At 46.4% G+C, this 17658-nt stretch overlaps 1 protein-coding gene across 1 annotated transcript in view; it reads left to right on the forward strand.

Moving 5' to 3' along the window:
* The first annotated feature begins 915 nt into the window (after nt 1-915).
* UHRF1 (ubiquitin like with PHD and ring finger domains 1) overlaps nt 916-17658 on the forward strand; it is a 499879-nt gene continuing 483136 nt past the window's right edge. Inside the window, exons 1-2 of the mRNA XM_029614586.1 lie at nt 916-1023; nt 1358-1519. Of these exons, the coding sequence (XP_029470446.1) occupies nt 1367-1519 (153 nt within the window). The 5' untranslated portion in view covers nt 916-1023; nt 1358-1366. The remainder of the gene's footprint in view (nt 1024-1357; nt 1520-17658) is intronic.

A 17658-nucleotide genomic window follows, 5' to 3' on the forward strand; every position in this document is an offset into this window, starting at 1 on the left:
TATATAGTTAAAGCAAAACAGAGCAGCACATGCGCACAGAAAATTATGAAACTACCATAAAAACACACAAACTCCAGCTCTGATCCAAAGGGACGGACGAGCATCTGCATACGACAAAGTCAGGGTGGCCGTCACGTGATTGAGACAAAACACGCCTAGCCTATCCATTTCCCGCTAAACCCGACCAATCAGGAAGCACCAGTCCTGCGTTCGGGTTTTCCGCGCCAAACTCCAAACCGCTCTTCAGAGTACAGTGAATAGAATGTTGAGAGAGCCTGTTCGTGCCTTTTGGACGGTCTGAAATCTTTTTCCTACTTCCAAAAACACTTTCGTTACATGTCGCTGGAGCTTTTTTGAATGCATTACTATTATTTGAAAAAAGCTTGCCAACTGCTTTCAACGTTTCCGTGGGAGTGGATCTGCATTGCGTTGGTATCAATTGTTCTAGGCAGGAAAGTTTAATTTTTGAATAAACGGTTGTTTCGATCTGCAAGTCTCCGGCAGGTGAGTGTGGTGCTGAAGTAGTCTGTCTCAATTAATGTGGGGGAAGATTGTGAGGTGGCGTTTAGTCACACATCTTGGGCGAGGGTCCGGTTGTAATTAATAATGTTGTAAGAGAAGAGAGTATTGGAATAGTCTCGCAGGGTGTGTGGACCTTCCCTAACTTTTTTTCCCCTGAAGTTGTGGCGGGACAAGCAAATCGCGCGCGCCGTTTCGACGGGGGGGGTGGAGTTGAAGAGCCGGAAGGTAGTGACAACCAAACATGCCGAAGAAGAAGGGCAGCAACGCGCATCCAATGGGAGTATTGACTATAAGAACGTAGCTCCGCCTTCTCCCAATCATTCGCGCTGGTGGGCAGGATAGATGCTCACGGGGCGGTGTATGTGTGGTTGAGAGCGCCTATTGATTGACTATCTTAAGGCGACCCGCGCACCCAGGTGGGTTTTTTTTTTGGTTGAGCTGGGGGGGTTAGTGCTAGTGTTCGGTCCGTGAAAATCCCGCCAGGCGTGATTCGCTTCTGAGGTAATCAATAGTTCTTCCCCCTTCTTACTCCCTTCCTAGCCTCCGGTTTCCGCACATCTCGTCAGCTTGGGACCTTCCTTCCAAAAGTTTCAAATAAAGCAGCGGGTCTTCGCGCCTCATTGCTCCTGTCTTGATGCCTCAGCTGAGGTGGATTCTTGCCTGGTACCGGTCTGTTCGGAAGCCCTTACTGTTGCTTTTTTTATAGAGGGTATATGAAAGGTGGTTAAACCACTATATTTGTACTCTGCCTTGGACTTTATGGGTAGGCGGCGGGGCTTATCGGTGGAATGAATGAATGAAATCTTTCTCTCCCCCTCTCGCCTTCGTCTTGTAGCCGGACATCATGTGGATCCAGGTACGCACTATGGACGGCAAGGTGACCCAGCGCATTGACGCTCTCTCCAAGCTCACCAAAGTGGAAGATCTGCGCCTTAAGATCAGCGAAGCCTTTGGGGTGGAATCGGACAGGCAGCGGCTCTTCTACCGGGGCAAGCAGGTGGGGGCAATGCAATAACCTGGTGTTTCTTAGCACTAAAACATCCTGCCTCCATATCAGCCGTGCCATATAACATGCTTTTGGCCTGGAGACATCTGTATTAGTTAAAAAGCAACAAAATTGTTTTTTGTATAGCTTTACCTAGATATGAGCGATTATGTTTATTAGTCTTTTTGGTTCAAATGTATCCTAAAACTTTCTAGTTAAGCAGAAAAATTAAAGCAAATCTCGGTAAGAATAAGGGGCACAGGGCTGATGGAAACTGAATGTGGGCTGGATATATCTGAATATCAAACTACTATCTGACGTTTTGAGGTGAGCATATGAAAGGAAGAGCACAATGTTCATATTTTGTTTGTTTTGAGGGACAGGAAGAAATTTTTCATGTCATTTTTTCATTTCAATACCCCCGCATTACCTCCATTTTCTCTATATATTTAGGTTATAAGGTAGCACTTTGATTTTTGATTTTAACTAGATTTATATTTCTTAACTTTTATTTTATTATATGATTTGTGTAATGTTTTAGCTATCTTTATTATTTTTTTATTTCTATGTAAACCGTTTTGACTAAACTCTGTTTGAAAAAAGCGGTATAGAAACACTTTTAAATAAATGGTGCTACAGCAGCGAGATGAGAGGAGTTTTGTGCCTGTCTAGATTGAAAAGGCTTGTAAAAGCCACCTATGCATTAAATTGGTAAGCAGGGATTGAATTAATCTAGAAATAATATAGTTGATGATTTGAGGATATAATTATTTTTTTTGCATATGAGCTACCAAGTAACTATGCCTTGGATATCCTTTTAAAAACTTAATATTTTTTTCTTGGGTAAGGGGAGTAGTGATTTAATATGTAGTCAATGAAAGAAGGCAGCCTTTTAGAGGAAACTGACAATTTTCATGTATTGGGGAAATATTAGAATGCAGGAAAACAAAAGGGACAAAGCAAGTAAAAAATCCAATTTAATGAGAACTTTTTTATGTAAGTAAAAAAAAAATCCCCAAACCATAAGAGTACCAAATCTATCCTAACAATATTGCTTCTGTAAAGTGTTGCTGATTTTTGAGTAGGTCCTATGAGCTCAAATTTGTTTCCATAATGTGGACAGCATAGATGGTGCTGAACAAAGTATAAGGCAAATAAGGATTTATTTATTTATTTAACGTTTCTTTTATACCGATGACCGTTCGCACATCGCATTGGTTTACAGTGAACAAAAAACCATTGGGCAGAGCCCTTACATATAACAGATAACATAGTAAACTAGGCAACATATAAATAATTTTTGGGAGGTAATAAATAACTAACCCAAGTTGGGTACAAGTGAGTTCTGATTAAAGAACATAGAGATTTGATTTAATCAATTCGTTACTGTTAAACATGTCTTTATTAAAAATAAGTGTACTGTTAATGACCACCCATATAGTGGGTTAGCCCTCAGGAATATTCAAATTTTGTTCTGGTAGTTTGGTTGGTCTCCAGTGGAGATTTCTTAACTTTAAAAAAAAAATTGTGCTGCCATCTAGTGAGTTTATTTAGCTAGTGCTTCCCACTGAAACTTGGTAATTAATCCTTTCTGCCCTAAAGATCAAGTGCCATCCTCAGAAATACACAATGGGGTCTGCAGTTATGATGGTGATTGATTACTGTGCATTTTGAGAGGGGAGATATTTGAATACATGTCTTGTCAAGTCTAGCAGAGTGCCTTCATGCAGTGACCTTTAACATCTTTACCAGGACTTCCCAAACTTTGGATTGGGGCACACATAGGGCCATAGAACCCTCACCTGAGGTCATACGTACCTCAAATGGCAACAGTCTTCAGATGCTAGCAGCATTAGTAGTGATAGTCTGCAAGGGGCCTGTGAGCTAGCACAAACTCAGAGGTCCCGCTGTCTGAGTTTCTGTGACAACAGGAAGCCTTGCATAGTAAGAGAATTGTTGGCAGAAATAGACCAAATGGTCCATCCCGTCTGCCCAGCAAACTTCCCATGGCAGCAACTGCCACTTTGTGCAAGTTACCTTCAAGTGTCTGTTAAAGGTAATAATATTTACAAGCAAAACCAAGCAACTGTTAAACCCATAACAAAATTACTACAACATTTTTACGTGGCGAGCAGCCTTTCTGATAATTCAGATAATGGGTGCTTGAACATTCTTTGCTTTTGGACTTGGCCGTAGAAATTTATTCCCAATGTCAGCATATTAATAGCCCAGACAGTAAAAGTCGAGGCTCAGCATTGGCTGTCTTCAGAATCCAATACCCCCTTTTTTTTTCCAGCTGTCAAAACAGAGAGTGATGTTGCAGTTGTGTTAGCCTTGATGATTCTAAGGGTAGTAATCCCCCATGCCTTCTGGTTAATGGTACTTATTGTCATTCCGTGGAGGTTACCCTCATGCACTCTCTTCTTCATTATCATCCTTAAGCCTTTAGGGATTCAGTGTTTGTCCCATACCCTCTTGAATTAATTTACTGTTTTCATCCTCACCTCTTCTAGAAAGGCATTCTAGGCATCCACCACCCTCTCCGTTCAAGAAAAAAAAAATTCCTGAGTCTTCCCCCCCCCCCCCCCCCCCCCGATTTTCATTTTGTGACCCCTAGTTCTACTTTTTTCTTTCCAATAGAAAAGGTTCAACGTTTGTACATCATTAAATCCTTTTTGTATCATATCATTCCTCCCACCCCCACCCCCCGCACCTTCTCTCTTCCAGGGTGTACATAACTATTCAGGTCCTTCAGCCTCTCATAAGTCTTCCGTTACAGATTCCACACTATTTTGGTCCCCCTTCTTTGGACCGCCTGCATCCTGTCTTTATCCTTTTAGAGATACAGGCTCAAGTACTGAACACAGTAATCCAGGTAAGGCCTCACCAAGGACCTGTATGAGAGTATTCTCACCTCTTTCTTAATTATTCCTCTCTATGCATCCTAGCATTCTTCTGGCTTTAGCTATTGCCTTGTCACATTGCCAATCTGAAGGCAGCGAGGGAAACACTATCACCCCAAGGTCTCTGTCCCAGTCTGTACACATTAGTCTTTCATTCCCCAAGAAGTGCAGTCATGCACCCTCACTTCTTGACATTGAGAATTTGACAGCTGGGATTCAATCAGTCTTCAAGCTTTCTTAAATCACTTTTCATTCTCTCTCTTCCTTTAGGTGAGTCCACTCTCTTGTAGATCTTAGATACATTTTTCCTTCTATCTGTTCTGCAATTTTGCTCACAAAGATATTGAACAGAACCAGTCCAAAGACAGATTCCTGTGGCACTCCGCTTAATACTGTTTTTTCAGATCAGGTTCCATTTACAATTATATGCTATCTCCTGTCAGTCAACCAGTTTGCAAGCCATGCGCCCACCTTGGCGCCCACTCCTAAGCTTCTCATTTTGTTCACTAATCTCCTATGCGGGACTAAATCAAATGCTTTGCTGAAATCCAAGTAAATCATATCTAATGCTCTTCCTCGATCCAAGTCTCTAGTCGCTGAATAAAAAGTCTGATTTCACTGACAGGACCTTTCCCTGGTGAATCTGTCCTACTGGATTTTAGATAGTTCACTATCCTTTCCTTCAGCAGAGTCTGTTCATTTTACCACCACCGAGGTGAGGCTAACTAGCTTGTGGTTTCCAGCCTCCTCTTGTGAAACAGGACGATTGCCACTCTTCTCCAATCTCTTAGCACTAGTCCTGTTTCCAGGGATCTATTGAACTGTTTTTTCAGCAGACCGGCTGCCATATCTGAGCTCCCTCAGTATCCTGGAATGTACCTCATCCCGTCCCCATGGCCTTGTCCACTTTATTTTCCTAGTTCTTCCCATACATTCTCTTCTGTAAATGGAGTGTTATCTACTCCACTCCCATCTATGTTCTTGTCAGCCAGCAATGGTGGTCCTATAGGGTTTTCTTCAATTAGCACTGAACTGAAATATTAAATATTTCTGCTATTTCTTTATTTCTCTCCTCACATTGCTCCCTGTTGCCTTTCAATTTCACTATCCCACTTCAGGCCTTAAAGCATTTTTCAGATATATCAGAAAAAGATTGATCACCTTGCTTTACTTTTTTGGCAAACCTTTCTTCCGGTTGACACTTTGCGTTCCTGAATTTTCTTCATCTTCCTCAGTTTCACAGGTATTCTTCCCTGTGTTCCTCTTTTTGGGATACATAAGATACTGCCATGCTGGGTCAGACCAAGGGTCCATTTAGCCCAGCATCTGTTCAACAGAGGCCAAACAGGCCACAAGAACCTGGCAGGTACCAAACATTAAGAAGATCCCGTGCTACTGATGCCAGTAATAGCAGAGGCCATTCCCTAAGTCAACTCTATTAATAGTTAATGGACTTCTCCTCCCAGAACTTATCCAAACCTTTTTTAAACCCAGCTACACTAACTGCACTAACATCCTCTGGCAACAAATTCCAGAGTTTAAATGTGCGTCGAGGAGAACACTTCCTCAGATTAGTCTTAAATGTGCTACTTGCTAATTTCATGGAGTGCCCCCTAGTCCTTCTATTATCCGAAAGTGTCAATAACAGATTCATATCTACTCGTTCAAGACCTCTCATGATTTTTAAAGACCTCTATCATATTTCCCCCTCAGCTGTCTTTTCTCCAAGCTGAAGAGCCTTAACCTCTAGTCTCTTTCCTCATAGGGGAGCTGTTCCATCCCCTTTATCATTTTGGTTGCCTTTCTCTGTACCTTCTCTATCGCAACTATATCTTTGAGATGTGGTGACCAGAATTGTACACAGTATTCAAGGTGCGGTCTCACCATGGAATGATACAGAGGCATTATGACATTTTCTGTTTTGATAACCATTCCCTTCTTAATTCCTAACATTCTGTTTGCTTTTTTGACTGCTGCAGCTACTTCTTGATCTGTTCTTGCTTTTTATTTTTTTAGCCACCTCTGAGAGCCATATCAGTTTATTTTTCCTACTTTTGTTTACTTTTCTAGAAGTAGATTTGTTGCCTTTGCAATAGTTCCTTTTCCCTGTAGGTACCCGGATCAGTCCAGAACGTGGGTTGAGCCTCCTGTCCAGCAGATGGAGACAGACCAAAACTGAAAGGGTATCCTATATCAGGATAGAGCCTACCCTGCATCCCTTCAGTATTTGTCTGTCTCCAGCAGATGCAGGCAGCTCACCATGTGGTTCCCTTACTTCATTCCTTTATCTTTGCCCTGTGGGGTTTTTCTATCTATTTCTCAAGCTCAAGCAAGTATTATTGTTCCTTGTGTTTACTTAAAAAAAAAAAAAAAAAAAAAAAAAAAATTTGAAACTGTTTTTATCCCAGCTCTGTCATTTAGGGGACAGCGCTGTCTCCTTGCTCTTGGGGGGGGGGGGGGGGGTCTAGAGGGGCTTGCCCCTTGAGTTTTCTCAGCCTAGGCTCCCTTCCCGGTGACACATGGCGATAGTGGTGGTCCAGTCACTCCCCCTAAGAAACTGCCTTGAGCCCCGGGACGTTGTAATTCCCTGGCAGCACTTACAGGGAAGTTCATTCCCCTGTCTGACAAAAAAAAAAAGAAACAAGATTTATTGCTAATTTTAAACGGAAGGCAGCTTACTTTCCTCTGCTGTAGCAGAGACTGGAATGGGCAGGGTTCATTCACCTGCACTTGCTCCTCTCCCCAGCATGGCTCGGCTGTTTTCTGTCGATTTTCCTGTCAGTCATGCTGCGATCTCACTTTTGTTTAGCATGTGGGGAGCCTGCCTTGCGGCTCTCCTGCGATGGGCTCTGTTCAGGGTGCTTGCTGGGTGGGGAGGGTCCCTCCGGCGCAGACTCCACCAGGGACCCTGGTGCGTTCCTCACGTGGCATGGCCAGGCCGTTCCTGATCAGGCAAACCGCGGGAACAGTGGCCATTTTGGTTATTAGTGCAGCTCCTGATTCAGAGCTGCAGGGGGGAGAGGAGCCAGATTTTCAGTTTTCTCCCCTCTATTTGAGCCCTGTGCCCCCTCCTCCCCGGGAAATCCAGGCCACATTTTTCTTCCGAATTTGTGCTGTTGATGCACAAATCTTACCTGGCTAGCTTGCAGGAGGAGGGCCCCCCCCCCCCCCCAAAAGTCCTCCGCCTACCAAGATCCCACGGATGCCCACTCTGCCCGCTCCTGCGGCACCGGATCCGCAAGGCTCCGTCAGGATCAGTGGTACTGGGGTACCACCCCACCCGGATCTGCCTCAGCCACCCGAAATTCCGGATCAGGATCCGGACGCGGGTTTGTCTTTGCTGGGTCCCCCTCTCAAAGAGGGTGACCCCCGGGTACTACATTTGTTTCAAAGGGAGAAGCTGGAGCCTCTCATTCCCTTCATCCTGAAGGAACTGGGGATTGAAGTCCCTCCAGATACAGTTACAGCCGCAATGCCAACCCATGTGGACACGGTCCTGGCAGGACTCGGGGTGCCTCCACTCACTTTTCTGTTCCATCCCATGCATAAGCTGCTGCTCCTTCAGGAATGGGAAGATCCCGAGATGGGGCTACATGTGGGCAGAGCTATGGACAAGCTCTATCCTCTTCCCGAGGATTGCCTGGAAATGCTGAAAATTCCCAAGGTGGACTCTGCGGTCACAAAGCACACCACCATTCTGGTGGTGGGAGCCACCGCTCTCAAGGATGTCCAGGACCGCAAACTTGAATTTTATCTCAAGCGTATCTTCGAAGTCTGGGCTTTAGGTATCCGGGTGACTATCTGCAGCAGTCTCATGCAGCGGGCAAGTCTTAAGTGGGTCCAACAATTGCTCAGCACCCAGCACCTCCCATCTGCAGAGGCGGAGCAGACTGAACGACTGGAGGGCGCAGTGGCGAATGGAGTGGATGCCCTCTATGATTTACTCCGTATACAGGCTAAGGCGATGGTCTCAGCAGTATTGGCCAGACACCGCCTCTGGCTGCACAACTGGTCGAAGGACTCCTCTTCCAAATCCCAGTTGGGCACATTTCCTTTCAAGGGTAAGTTGCTTTTTGGTGAGGACCTAAAGCAGCTTATTAAATCCTTGGGTGAGAACAAGATCCATAAGCTGCCGGAGGACTGCCCTAAACAGCCTAGGTCTTTCTTTCCTACACGTTCCCGTTTCAGGGGACAGAGGAGGTATACCAACAGGGCATGGGGTTCCTTTCCTAGAGGGAACTTCTCCAGGTCCCAGGCATGGTCTCGTTCCTTTCGTGGCCGCCGGGCCTTCTGGGATGGTAACCCGCAACATTCAACTGCAAAGCCCGCCTCCCAGTGAGATTCGGCCCATTCCTCTGTTCCAGACTTAGGTGGACGTCTCTCCTGTTTTCTGGAGGAATGGGTCAAAATCACATCGGACCAGTGGGTCCTCGAGGTGATAGAGGTTATGCTCTGGAGTTTGCTCGAGATCTGCCAGACCTGTACATGGTTTCCCCTTGCGGTCCCCGGAAGCGGGCAACCGTCTGCCAGACTCTCGCCAGGCTTCAGGATTTGGGAGCCATAGTCCCAGTGCCGGTGGAGGAACAAGGCATCTGCCAGTATTCCATCTATTTATTTATTTTATTTATTTAAAATCTTTTCTATACCATCATTAAGTTATTTACCATCATAATGGTTTACAGGCTAGCACAAATAGGCAAAACGAATGTTAGTACTTTAACAGAGGTGCCAATAGATAACCGGTAACATAATTTCATACAATATCTATTTGAATCATGTCATATAATGTCCATTGAATACATGTCTCGTAGTTAGTTTACATATGATTTGTTCTCGTACTTCGTTGTGCCAAAGAAGGACAGTTCTTTCCGTCCCATCTTGGATCTCAAGAGGGTCAGTCGGGCCCTCAGGGTACCCCATTTCCGAATGGAAACCCTGAGGGCGGTGATAACAGCAGTTCGTCCAGGTGAATACCTGGCCTCCCTCGACTTGACTGAGACCTATCTTCACATACCTATTTGTCGCGAGCATCAGAAGTATCTCCGTTTCAACATCCTGGGCCAACACTTCCAGTTCCGAGCTCTGCCTTTCGGCCTCGCCACCGCTCTACGCACCTTTACCAAGGTCATGGTGGTGGTGGCAGCAACTCTTTGCCGAGAGGGAATCCTAGTCCATCCTTATCTGGACGACTGGCTCGTGCGGGCCAAGTCGGTGACTCTCTGCAGAATAGTGGTAGATCGGGTTTTTGCTTCTCCTCACCTCCCTCGGGTGGTTAGTTTCTCCGAGAGCAACCTTCAGCCCTCCCAGGTCCTGGAATTTCTGGGGGCGCGCTTCGATACCCGAGTTGGCAAGGTGTTTCTGCCGGACACTCTGGCGCTCAAACGTATGGACCAAGTGCACAAACTTCTCTCGCTCTTGCTTCCCACGGCATGGGACTACCTTCAGGTTCTGGGGACCATGGCCTCCACTATCGGCCTTGTCCCCTGGGCTTTTGCGCATATGCAACCATTACAGAAAGCTTTGCTATTCCGCTGGAAGCCGGTGTCCGAGCAGTTTGACGCCCCTACCTCTCTTCGGTTCTACCATCGCCGACATACAATGGTGGTGGTCGCTAGCACACCTCTTGAAGGGATCTGATTGTTCGCAGGTGGGGTCCTCCTCACCTGGACCTGATGGCTACCTTGAGCAATGCCAAAGCTCCCAGATTCTTCAGCCGCTGGAGGGGGAACACTGCTCGGAAGGAGTGGATGCCCTGGTCCTTTCTGGCCCCGCGACGTTCTCTACGTGTTTCCTCCGTAGCCCCTAGTGGGAAAGGTTCTCAGAAGAATAGAACTCCACAGGGGGCCGGTCATCCTCGTGGCACCCGAGTGGCCCTGCAGACCGTGGTTCGCGGATCTGGTAAATCTGGCGACGGACGGTCCTCTTCGCCTCGGCCATCTACCATGCCTACTTCGGCAGGTCCTGTATTTTTCAACCTGGTGGATCGCTTCTGTCTAGCGGCCTGGCTTTTGAACGGCGGAGATTAAGAAAGAAGGGATATAAGGAGGAAGTTATTTCCACCCTGCTGCGGTCTCGGAAGCCATCTACCTCTCTCGCTTACGTCCAGGTCTGGAAAATTATTGAGAACCTATATGCGGAATCAGGCGTACCGGCTCGTAAAACTCAAGATACCCCATGTTCTTTCTTTTCTTCAGAAGGGCCTATCCAAAGGTTTGTCTTTCAGCTCTTTGCGGGCCCAAGTGTCCGCCCTCGGCTCCCTCTTAGGCAGCGTTGATGGATATTTGGTGGCGGCTCATCTGGATATCATTTGTTTCCTGAAGGGTGCTAAGCACTTGAAGCCGCCTGTTCGGGCTACTTGTCCCTCGTGGAGTCTTAATTTGGTCCTTCAGGCCCTCTGTGAGGCACCCTTCGAACCTCTACATCGGTTTACCCTTAAAGATTTGACGCTCAAGACTGTGTTTCTGGTTTCCGTTTCTTCCGCCAGAAGAATGTCAGAGATTCAAGCCTTGTCTTGTAGGGAACCTTTTCTTCGTTTCTTGGATTCGGGAGTTCGGTTCCTTCCTTCTTGCCAAAGGTTGTTTCTTCCTTTCATGTCAATCAATCGGTGGAACTTCCGGCTTTTTCTCCTGAAGATATAGCAGGTACGGCAGGGAGTGATCTTAAGCGCCTTGATGTGAAGCGGGTTTTAGTGCGCTACCTTCAGGTTACCAATCAGTTCCGAGTTTTGGATCATCTTTGTCCTCTGGAGTGGTCCAAATAGGGGCAACAGGGCTTCTAAGGCTACGATTGCTCATTGGTTGACGGAGGCGATTGCGTCAGCCTATATCTGTCATAGTCGAGCAGTCCCAGATGGCCTTAAGTCTCATTCTTTGCGTTCTCAGGCTACGTCATGGGCGGGGAGTCAGTCGGTCTCTCCTCAGGAGATATACAGGGCAGCTACGTTGAAATCTGCATACTTTTGCTCGGCATTACCGTCTGGATGTTCGGGCGCCAATGTTTGGGTCCTTCGGACTGCAGGTTCTTTGAGCAGAACTGTCTTGGTCCCACTCTATTTAGGGAAGCTTTGGTACATCCCACGGTCTGACTGATCCGGGTACGTACAGGGAAAAGAAAATGTGGTTCTTACCTACTAATTTTCGTTCCTGTAGTACCACGTATCAGTCCAGACGCCCTCCCGTGTTTTTATCGGTCTGTCCGCTTTACAGGTATTTGTGGATATCTTTTTCCTGGATTCTCATTGAAGGCACCGGAAACATAATGACCAACGATATTTATAGAAGAGCAATCTATTTACAGCTTCATTTGGGTCCGGGGGGGTCGCTCCGGGACCGCTTCTGGAGCACCAGGGACTTTTGGCAGGTCTTGGGGGGTGTCGGGAGGGTGGGGGGTTGTAGTGGATTGGTTTTGGGGGGCGTCAGGAGGGTGGAGGGTTTTGTTGGATTTTTGCTTTTTTATTAAAGATTTGTCTGCGAGCCCTGGACCCCCGCTGGACCATCAGGGACTTTTGGCAGGTCTTGGGGGGGTCAGGAGAGTGGGGGGTTGTAGTAAATTAATTTGTCAGGTCTTGGGGGAAGTTAGGAGGGTGGGGGGTTGTAGCTAGTATGGCTCTCACAGAATTACATTTTAAGATATGTGGCATTCATGGCTCTCTCAGCCAAAAAGGTTCCCGACCCGTGACTTAGAGAATAGCCACTGCCATTACCAATGGTAACATGGAATAGACTTAGTTTTTGGGTACTTGCCAGGTTCTTATGGCCTGGATTGGCCACTGTTGGAAACAGGATGCTGGGCTTGATGGACCCTTGGTCTGACCCAGTATGGCATTTTCTTATGTTCTATTGTTCAATTATTTCACTGTTTATTAGTTATCTTGTTACTTGCTTGACCTTATACTTGTTGTCTTTATACTTTTCTGCTTTGACAATGGTTATACTGAAGGGATGCAGGGTAGGCTCTGTCCTGATATAGGATACCCTTTTAGTTTTGGCCTGTCTCCATCTGCTGGACAGGTGGCTCAACCCATGGTCTGGACTGATTTGTGGTACGACAGGAACGAAAATTAGCAGGTAAGAACCAATTTTCCTTTAATTTGGCCGGCTGTTTCACCGCCCCCCATTTTCTCCCAGTCTTCTAGTACTTCATCCAGGTACATCCCGATTTTGACATAGTCTGTTTTTGAGATTCAAAACCCAGGTCTTCATGTGACTTCTCTGTATCCTATTTGTAACATCAAACCATACTGTCTGAATACTGGTTTTCAGGTGGGCACCCACGCTGACATTAGAAATTTATCCCCTTTTGTGAGTTCCAGTACCCTCTCATGGGTTCCATTATCATTTGTTTGAGCAAAGCCCCTTGGAGGGTGCCCACTATCTCTAATTGTAGATTCAGCAGAAGGGATTCTGTAGTTCCCGTCTGGCAGATTAAAATCAACGAGTACCACTTCTCCCTTTCTCACCTTTTGGATGTCTTCAACCAGATCTCTGTCCAGTTCTTTCGTTTGATTCTGTGGCCTGTAGATCACACCAGTAAGTGGATGCACCATGCATGAGAGATTGGGGCTGTGAGCCTGTATTGGCTCAGTCGTGTACTATTTTCATTACTAATGATGCTGCCATTTTCAGTTTGCCATTTGGTTTGGGACCAACCATGAGAGGAGGAACGAGCTGAGTGTACACATACTCCTCTCACCTTACCCACCTGCCCAAGAGAAAAAGTTGCCCTGTCATCCGTTCACTCTTCCCACCAGTTGTCATCCATCTTTGGCCTGTGGCCCAAAGGAAAATGTTGTTGATCTTAGCCAGGGTATGTTTCAAGGAAGAATTAAATGCAGGAGGGGCTTTGAGGGTTGGATCAGATGGAGGATTATTTGTGGAGAGTGAAAAATGGAGATCGATTGGAGGATGTAAGAGGAGCTTGGGGTGGGGATGAAGTGAGAGGGAAGGGGTGATGGTCATTTGGGGGGTTAGAAGGGCAAAGGGTGTGAGATCAGCAGGGGGGATGCAAAAAAGCGCTGAATAGAGAAAGAAGGGATGGGCTGGAGTGTGAGAGCAGCAGGGAGGGAGAGGAGGTTAATAGAGAGGGTCCACTGTTGTGTGGCAAAGATGATTGTTGAAGGGGGACCGCATCCTTACTGATTTGTTTTGGTCTTCCTCTGAGGTCACATGAATTTTTTTCAAGTGCTAAATAGGGTCACTTTAGGTATAGATTAGGGCTTTTCAAACTTTTGCCCAATCTCAGCCAGATGACCACTACCATTGAAGTATGAAAGAAAATAAAAATTCACCCTGGCTGCCAGTCGCCCAGAATAAAAAGGTGCTTACCTTTAGCTTGAGCACTAGAGTAGATGATAGTACAAGCACTTTAGGTGAAGGCAATAACCCTGTAGGCCAGTGATGGCTAACCTCTGACACGCGTGTCAGAGGTTAGCCGACACGCTGAGACGTTTTTGTTGACACGCGCAGCGTTTCAAGGACTATCGGGATTTTTTTTTTTTTTTAATCGGCTGTGCCGAGCCTTTTCTTTTTCAGCTGCGCCGACCCTTTAAAATTTTTTTTTTTTTAGTATCCCCCTACCCTCCGGACCCCTCCACCAATGCCCCCGGGTGCAGGGAGGCTCATGCTGCGCAGCGATGAGGCTCAAGACAAAGATCGCGTTTAAACGCGCTGATGCTCCTCCTCCTTCCTGCCTGTGCGTCCCCGAAAGTAAACGTTGCCGGAGCCGCGTGGGTAGGAAGGATGTGAAGCATCAGCGCGTGCAGAAGAGGAGCAGCATTTGCGTTTACGGGCCGCCACTAATTCCAAGTCGCAGCGGCCAGAGAAGAGGAAGAGGCCCGGTAGCAGGGTCGCTGCGGCCTGAGAAGATCAGGGCCGCTGCAGAGCCCATCCTGCGGCGACCCGCGAAGAGGAGGCCCAGAGGTGAGAGAGAGGCTGAGGGTCTGTAGAGTGTGCATGTGTGCGTGTTTGAGATGAGCTGAGAGACTGTGTGTGGGAGTGAAGACCTGAATGTTTGCAGAGACAGCATGTGAGAGCCTCTGTGTGTTTGTGTGAGAGAGAGAGAGCATGTGCCAGTGAGAGCCTGTGTGTATGAATGATTGTATGAGACAGAGCATGTGCCAGTGAGAGCCTGTGTGTGAGAGAGAAATGCATGTGAGAATGAGAACCTGACTGTGTTTGAGGGAAGAAGATGGAGAGAAAAGAAACAGACAATATAAAAGGAATTGGCAAAAAAATAAGAAAGGGAAGGTGGAAAAAAAAAAGCCTGTGACCAACCAATTAGAAAACTAAGATCAGACAGCAAAGGCAAAAAAAAAAAAAAAAAATTACTTTTTAGTGATTGGCACATGTAATCTTTGGGAATGTGCAAGAATAGCACTTTCTCTACGGATCTCACAATGTACGAGATCAGCATGGAGAAAGTGGAAGCCCCACGGGGCCTGCACAGAGGAGGCAGCAGAATGGGCTTCAGTGTCAGTAGCAGCAATTGGCACCTCCCCAATAGCCATGTGGCAGCAGTGACAGTGGCAGCAGAGGAATGAGAGAGGTTCCGAGATTGCTGGCAAAAGAAAGAGAGGGGGTCTGCCCTTAGTGTGTGCATGTGTATGAATGGGACTCTGCCTGGGGGTGTATGTGTGTGAATGCATGGGTGCTGCCTGGAGGTCTGTGTGTGTGAGAATGAATGTGTGCATGCCTGGGGGATGGGGAGGGAGTGGTGTGAAAATGAATGGGAGCCAATAAAAGAAACCGACTGACAGATGAAGTTTGTAACGCTTGCTTGGACTTGAAGTGTACGAAATCTTCAATTGAAGATTTAGCCAATGAAATTCAGCAACAAAAAAGTCACTAAGCAGGTAAGGTAAAGAATTATTTGTTTTTGCTTTATTAATAAATACAGTACATATTAAAATTATAACTTTTTGTTATTGATTAGAGCTACAAATATCACAAAATTATGGATTTTTCTAGAAGTGACACACCACCCGAGTTATGCTCGGTTTTTTTTATGAATTTTGACACACTGAGCTCAAAAGGTTGGCCATCACTGCTGTAGGCCAAGGTGACCTTGTTCATGTCCCTGCAGTAGCAGGGGACAGATGATAGATTTTGTATTTTTTTTTTTAAATTAACTTCTAAGAGGAAGTGTTGCATGTACTGCTATTGTTATGCCACAAACCCTATAGTTCAAGAGTTTACAAAGAATCTGCCGAAAATTATGTAGCAGATCTAGTGCTGGAACAGCTTGCCTGATTAGGCAGATTTCAGTTTCCTGTTTCTTAGCATCTACTCAGATGAATCTAGAACACGTGGGTTATGCACCTCTGCCAGCAGATGGAGATGGAGCAAATTGTCACCGCAGTGGTATGTATACTGTGATATCAGCCTACCAACATTCTCAGTGGATATGCATTTCCCTACTGGGGATTGCTTTGGTTTAAAAAAAAATTTTTAAAAAAGGAAAATTTGCCCCGCTGTTCTGCGGTGATACCAAAGTTCCCTCCCCCCGTTGAGAATTCCTGAGGCGATTGCCGTGGTTCTTCAGATGAGTGCCTCGGTCCGGTAACTGTTTTTTCAGTTAGGTGTAGACTTAGCCATTAAGCAGTTGAAAGGCAGCGGGTGCAGTAAGTTGAGCGCGCGGTGACAGCAAATGCCCTCCGCAGCTGGAGACCATCTCTGTACTCAATCAGGTAAGATTGAGCTCAGGTAAGTTTTTTAAAAAAATATATACAGACAGAGAAGGAGGGTGTTTTTTTTTCTTTTTTGCTGTAGGGCTTTCTACTCCCCGGCCCCGTTCTCTTTGCTTGTTGCGCTGTTCTAATATTCGTCCCGCTCTGTGGGAGGTCAAGGGTCATGGGCAGCCTGGCAGGTTGAGCAGCAATGTAGGCTAAGACCCGTTCTGAGGCTTTCCCTGTATGCTGTGTGGTGGGTTTCAACAGCGTTACGCATGCTTTCTTTAGGCTGCCCTCTACTGGATTGTCAGCTTGGTGTGTGTATCTCGTTTTTGGACACTTGGTAGTCTCTGCATCCAAGTTAAGCAGCGCCTTAATTGGCAGTCCATTTACCTGGGCGCACAAGTTATGTTGTTGTCCGCTTATTTTTTATGGCACCATCCTAGGGATGTGTAGGCAGTGGGACGCCTATAACTTTTGGGTGCCCAAAAAAAAAAAATTAGATATACACGGCAGCACACTGATTGTGGCTGGAAGTGTGCATCAAAGTGTGCTCTCGCATATATCAAAGAAACCCAAGCGCCTTTCTCTTTGCGCTGCCTGTCAGTCTGGCATCTCAACCAAAAGTGCCTGCTGACTTGTGCCAGCACTGATTGGAAGCTCAGGGAGAATTGTCTTCCTCTGATTTCACTAAACCTGGTTCTTAGCCGGATGTTATGTCTGGGTAAAGACTTTTCAGATGGGGTGCCTGATTTTGGAAGTCCCCTAACTTGTTTTTCAACAGGGGAAGGCAGCTCAGTGAGTACGCCTCAAGTACCTCCTGGTCTAGATACTTCTACATTGTCATGGGTAGAGTTTTTCCAGGGATTGCAGTCCTCAGCCCCGTCCAATGCTCCCACATCAGTCGTAGGTGTATACCTTGCCTGGACCTACTGGAAAGTGCGAAGTGCTTCTAGAGCTGCAGTGGTACTACCCGATAGAGATCCAGAAGGCACTCAATGCACAATAAAGCTCTGGAATTTTTTTGCCAGAGGATGTGGTTAGTGCAGTTGGTGTAGCTGGGTTCAAAAAAGGTTTGGATAAGTTCTTGGAGAAGTCCATTAATTGCTATTAATCAAGTTTACTTAGGGAATAGCCACTGCTATTAATTGCATCAGTAGAATGATATCTTCTTAGTGTTTGGGTAATTGCCAGGTTCTTGTGGCCTGGTTTGACCTCTATTGGAAACAGGATGCTGGGCTTGATGGACCCTTGGTCTGACCCAGCATGGCAATTTCTTATGTTGCCGATCCGGACTGTTGAGCGTGGTGAAATTCCTCCAGGATTAGAACTGTATAGGACTAGGCTATGGTTCTTCCATAGAGATGAACTGCTGGCCCTGATTTCCCAGACCCTGAAAATGCTGGGAGTCACTAGGGCAGATTCCATGTGTGAGCCAAAGAAAAATCCCATTTTGGTTTCTCTGCGTAAAGCCTATTCTCCTCCCCCCCGCCCCCCTCTTGTGATGGAGACCATTCAAGAATTGATTGATCTTGAGTGAGGCCCCAGGGGCTAATTTCAAAGGAGGTCTAGTCTTGGAAGGC

The sequence above is a fragment of the Rhinatrema bivittatum genome, chromosome 8 (genome assembly GCF_901001135.1).
Source record: "Rhinatrema bivittatum chromosome 8, aRhiBiv1.1, whole genome shotgun sequence".
Taxonomy (NCBI): Eukaryota; Metazoa; Chordata; class Amphibia; order Gymnophiona; family Rhinatrematidae; genus Rhinatrema; species Rhinatrema bivittatum.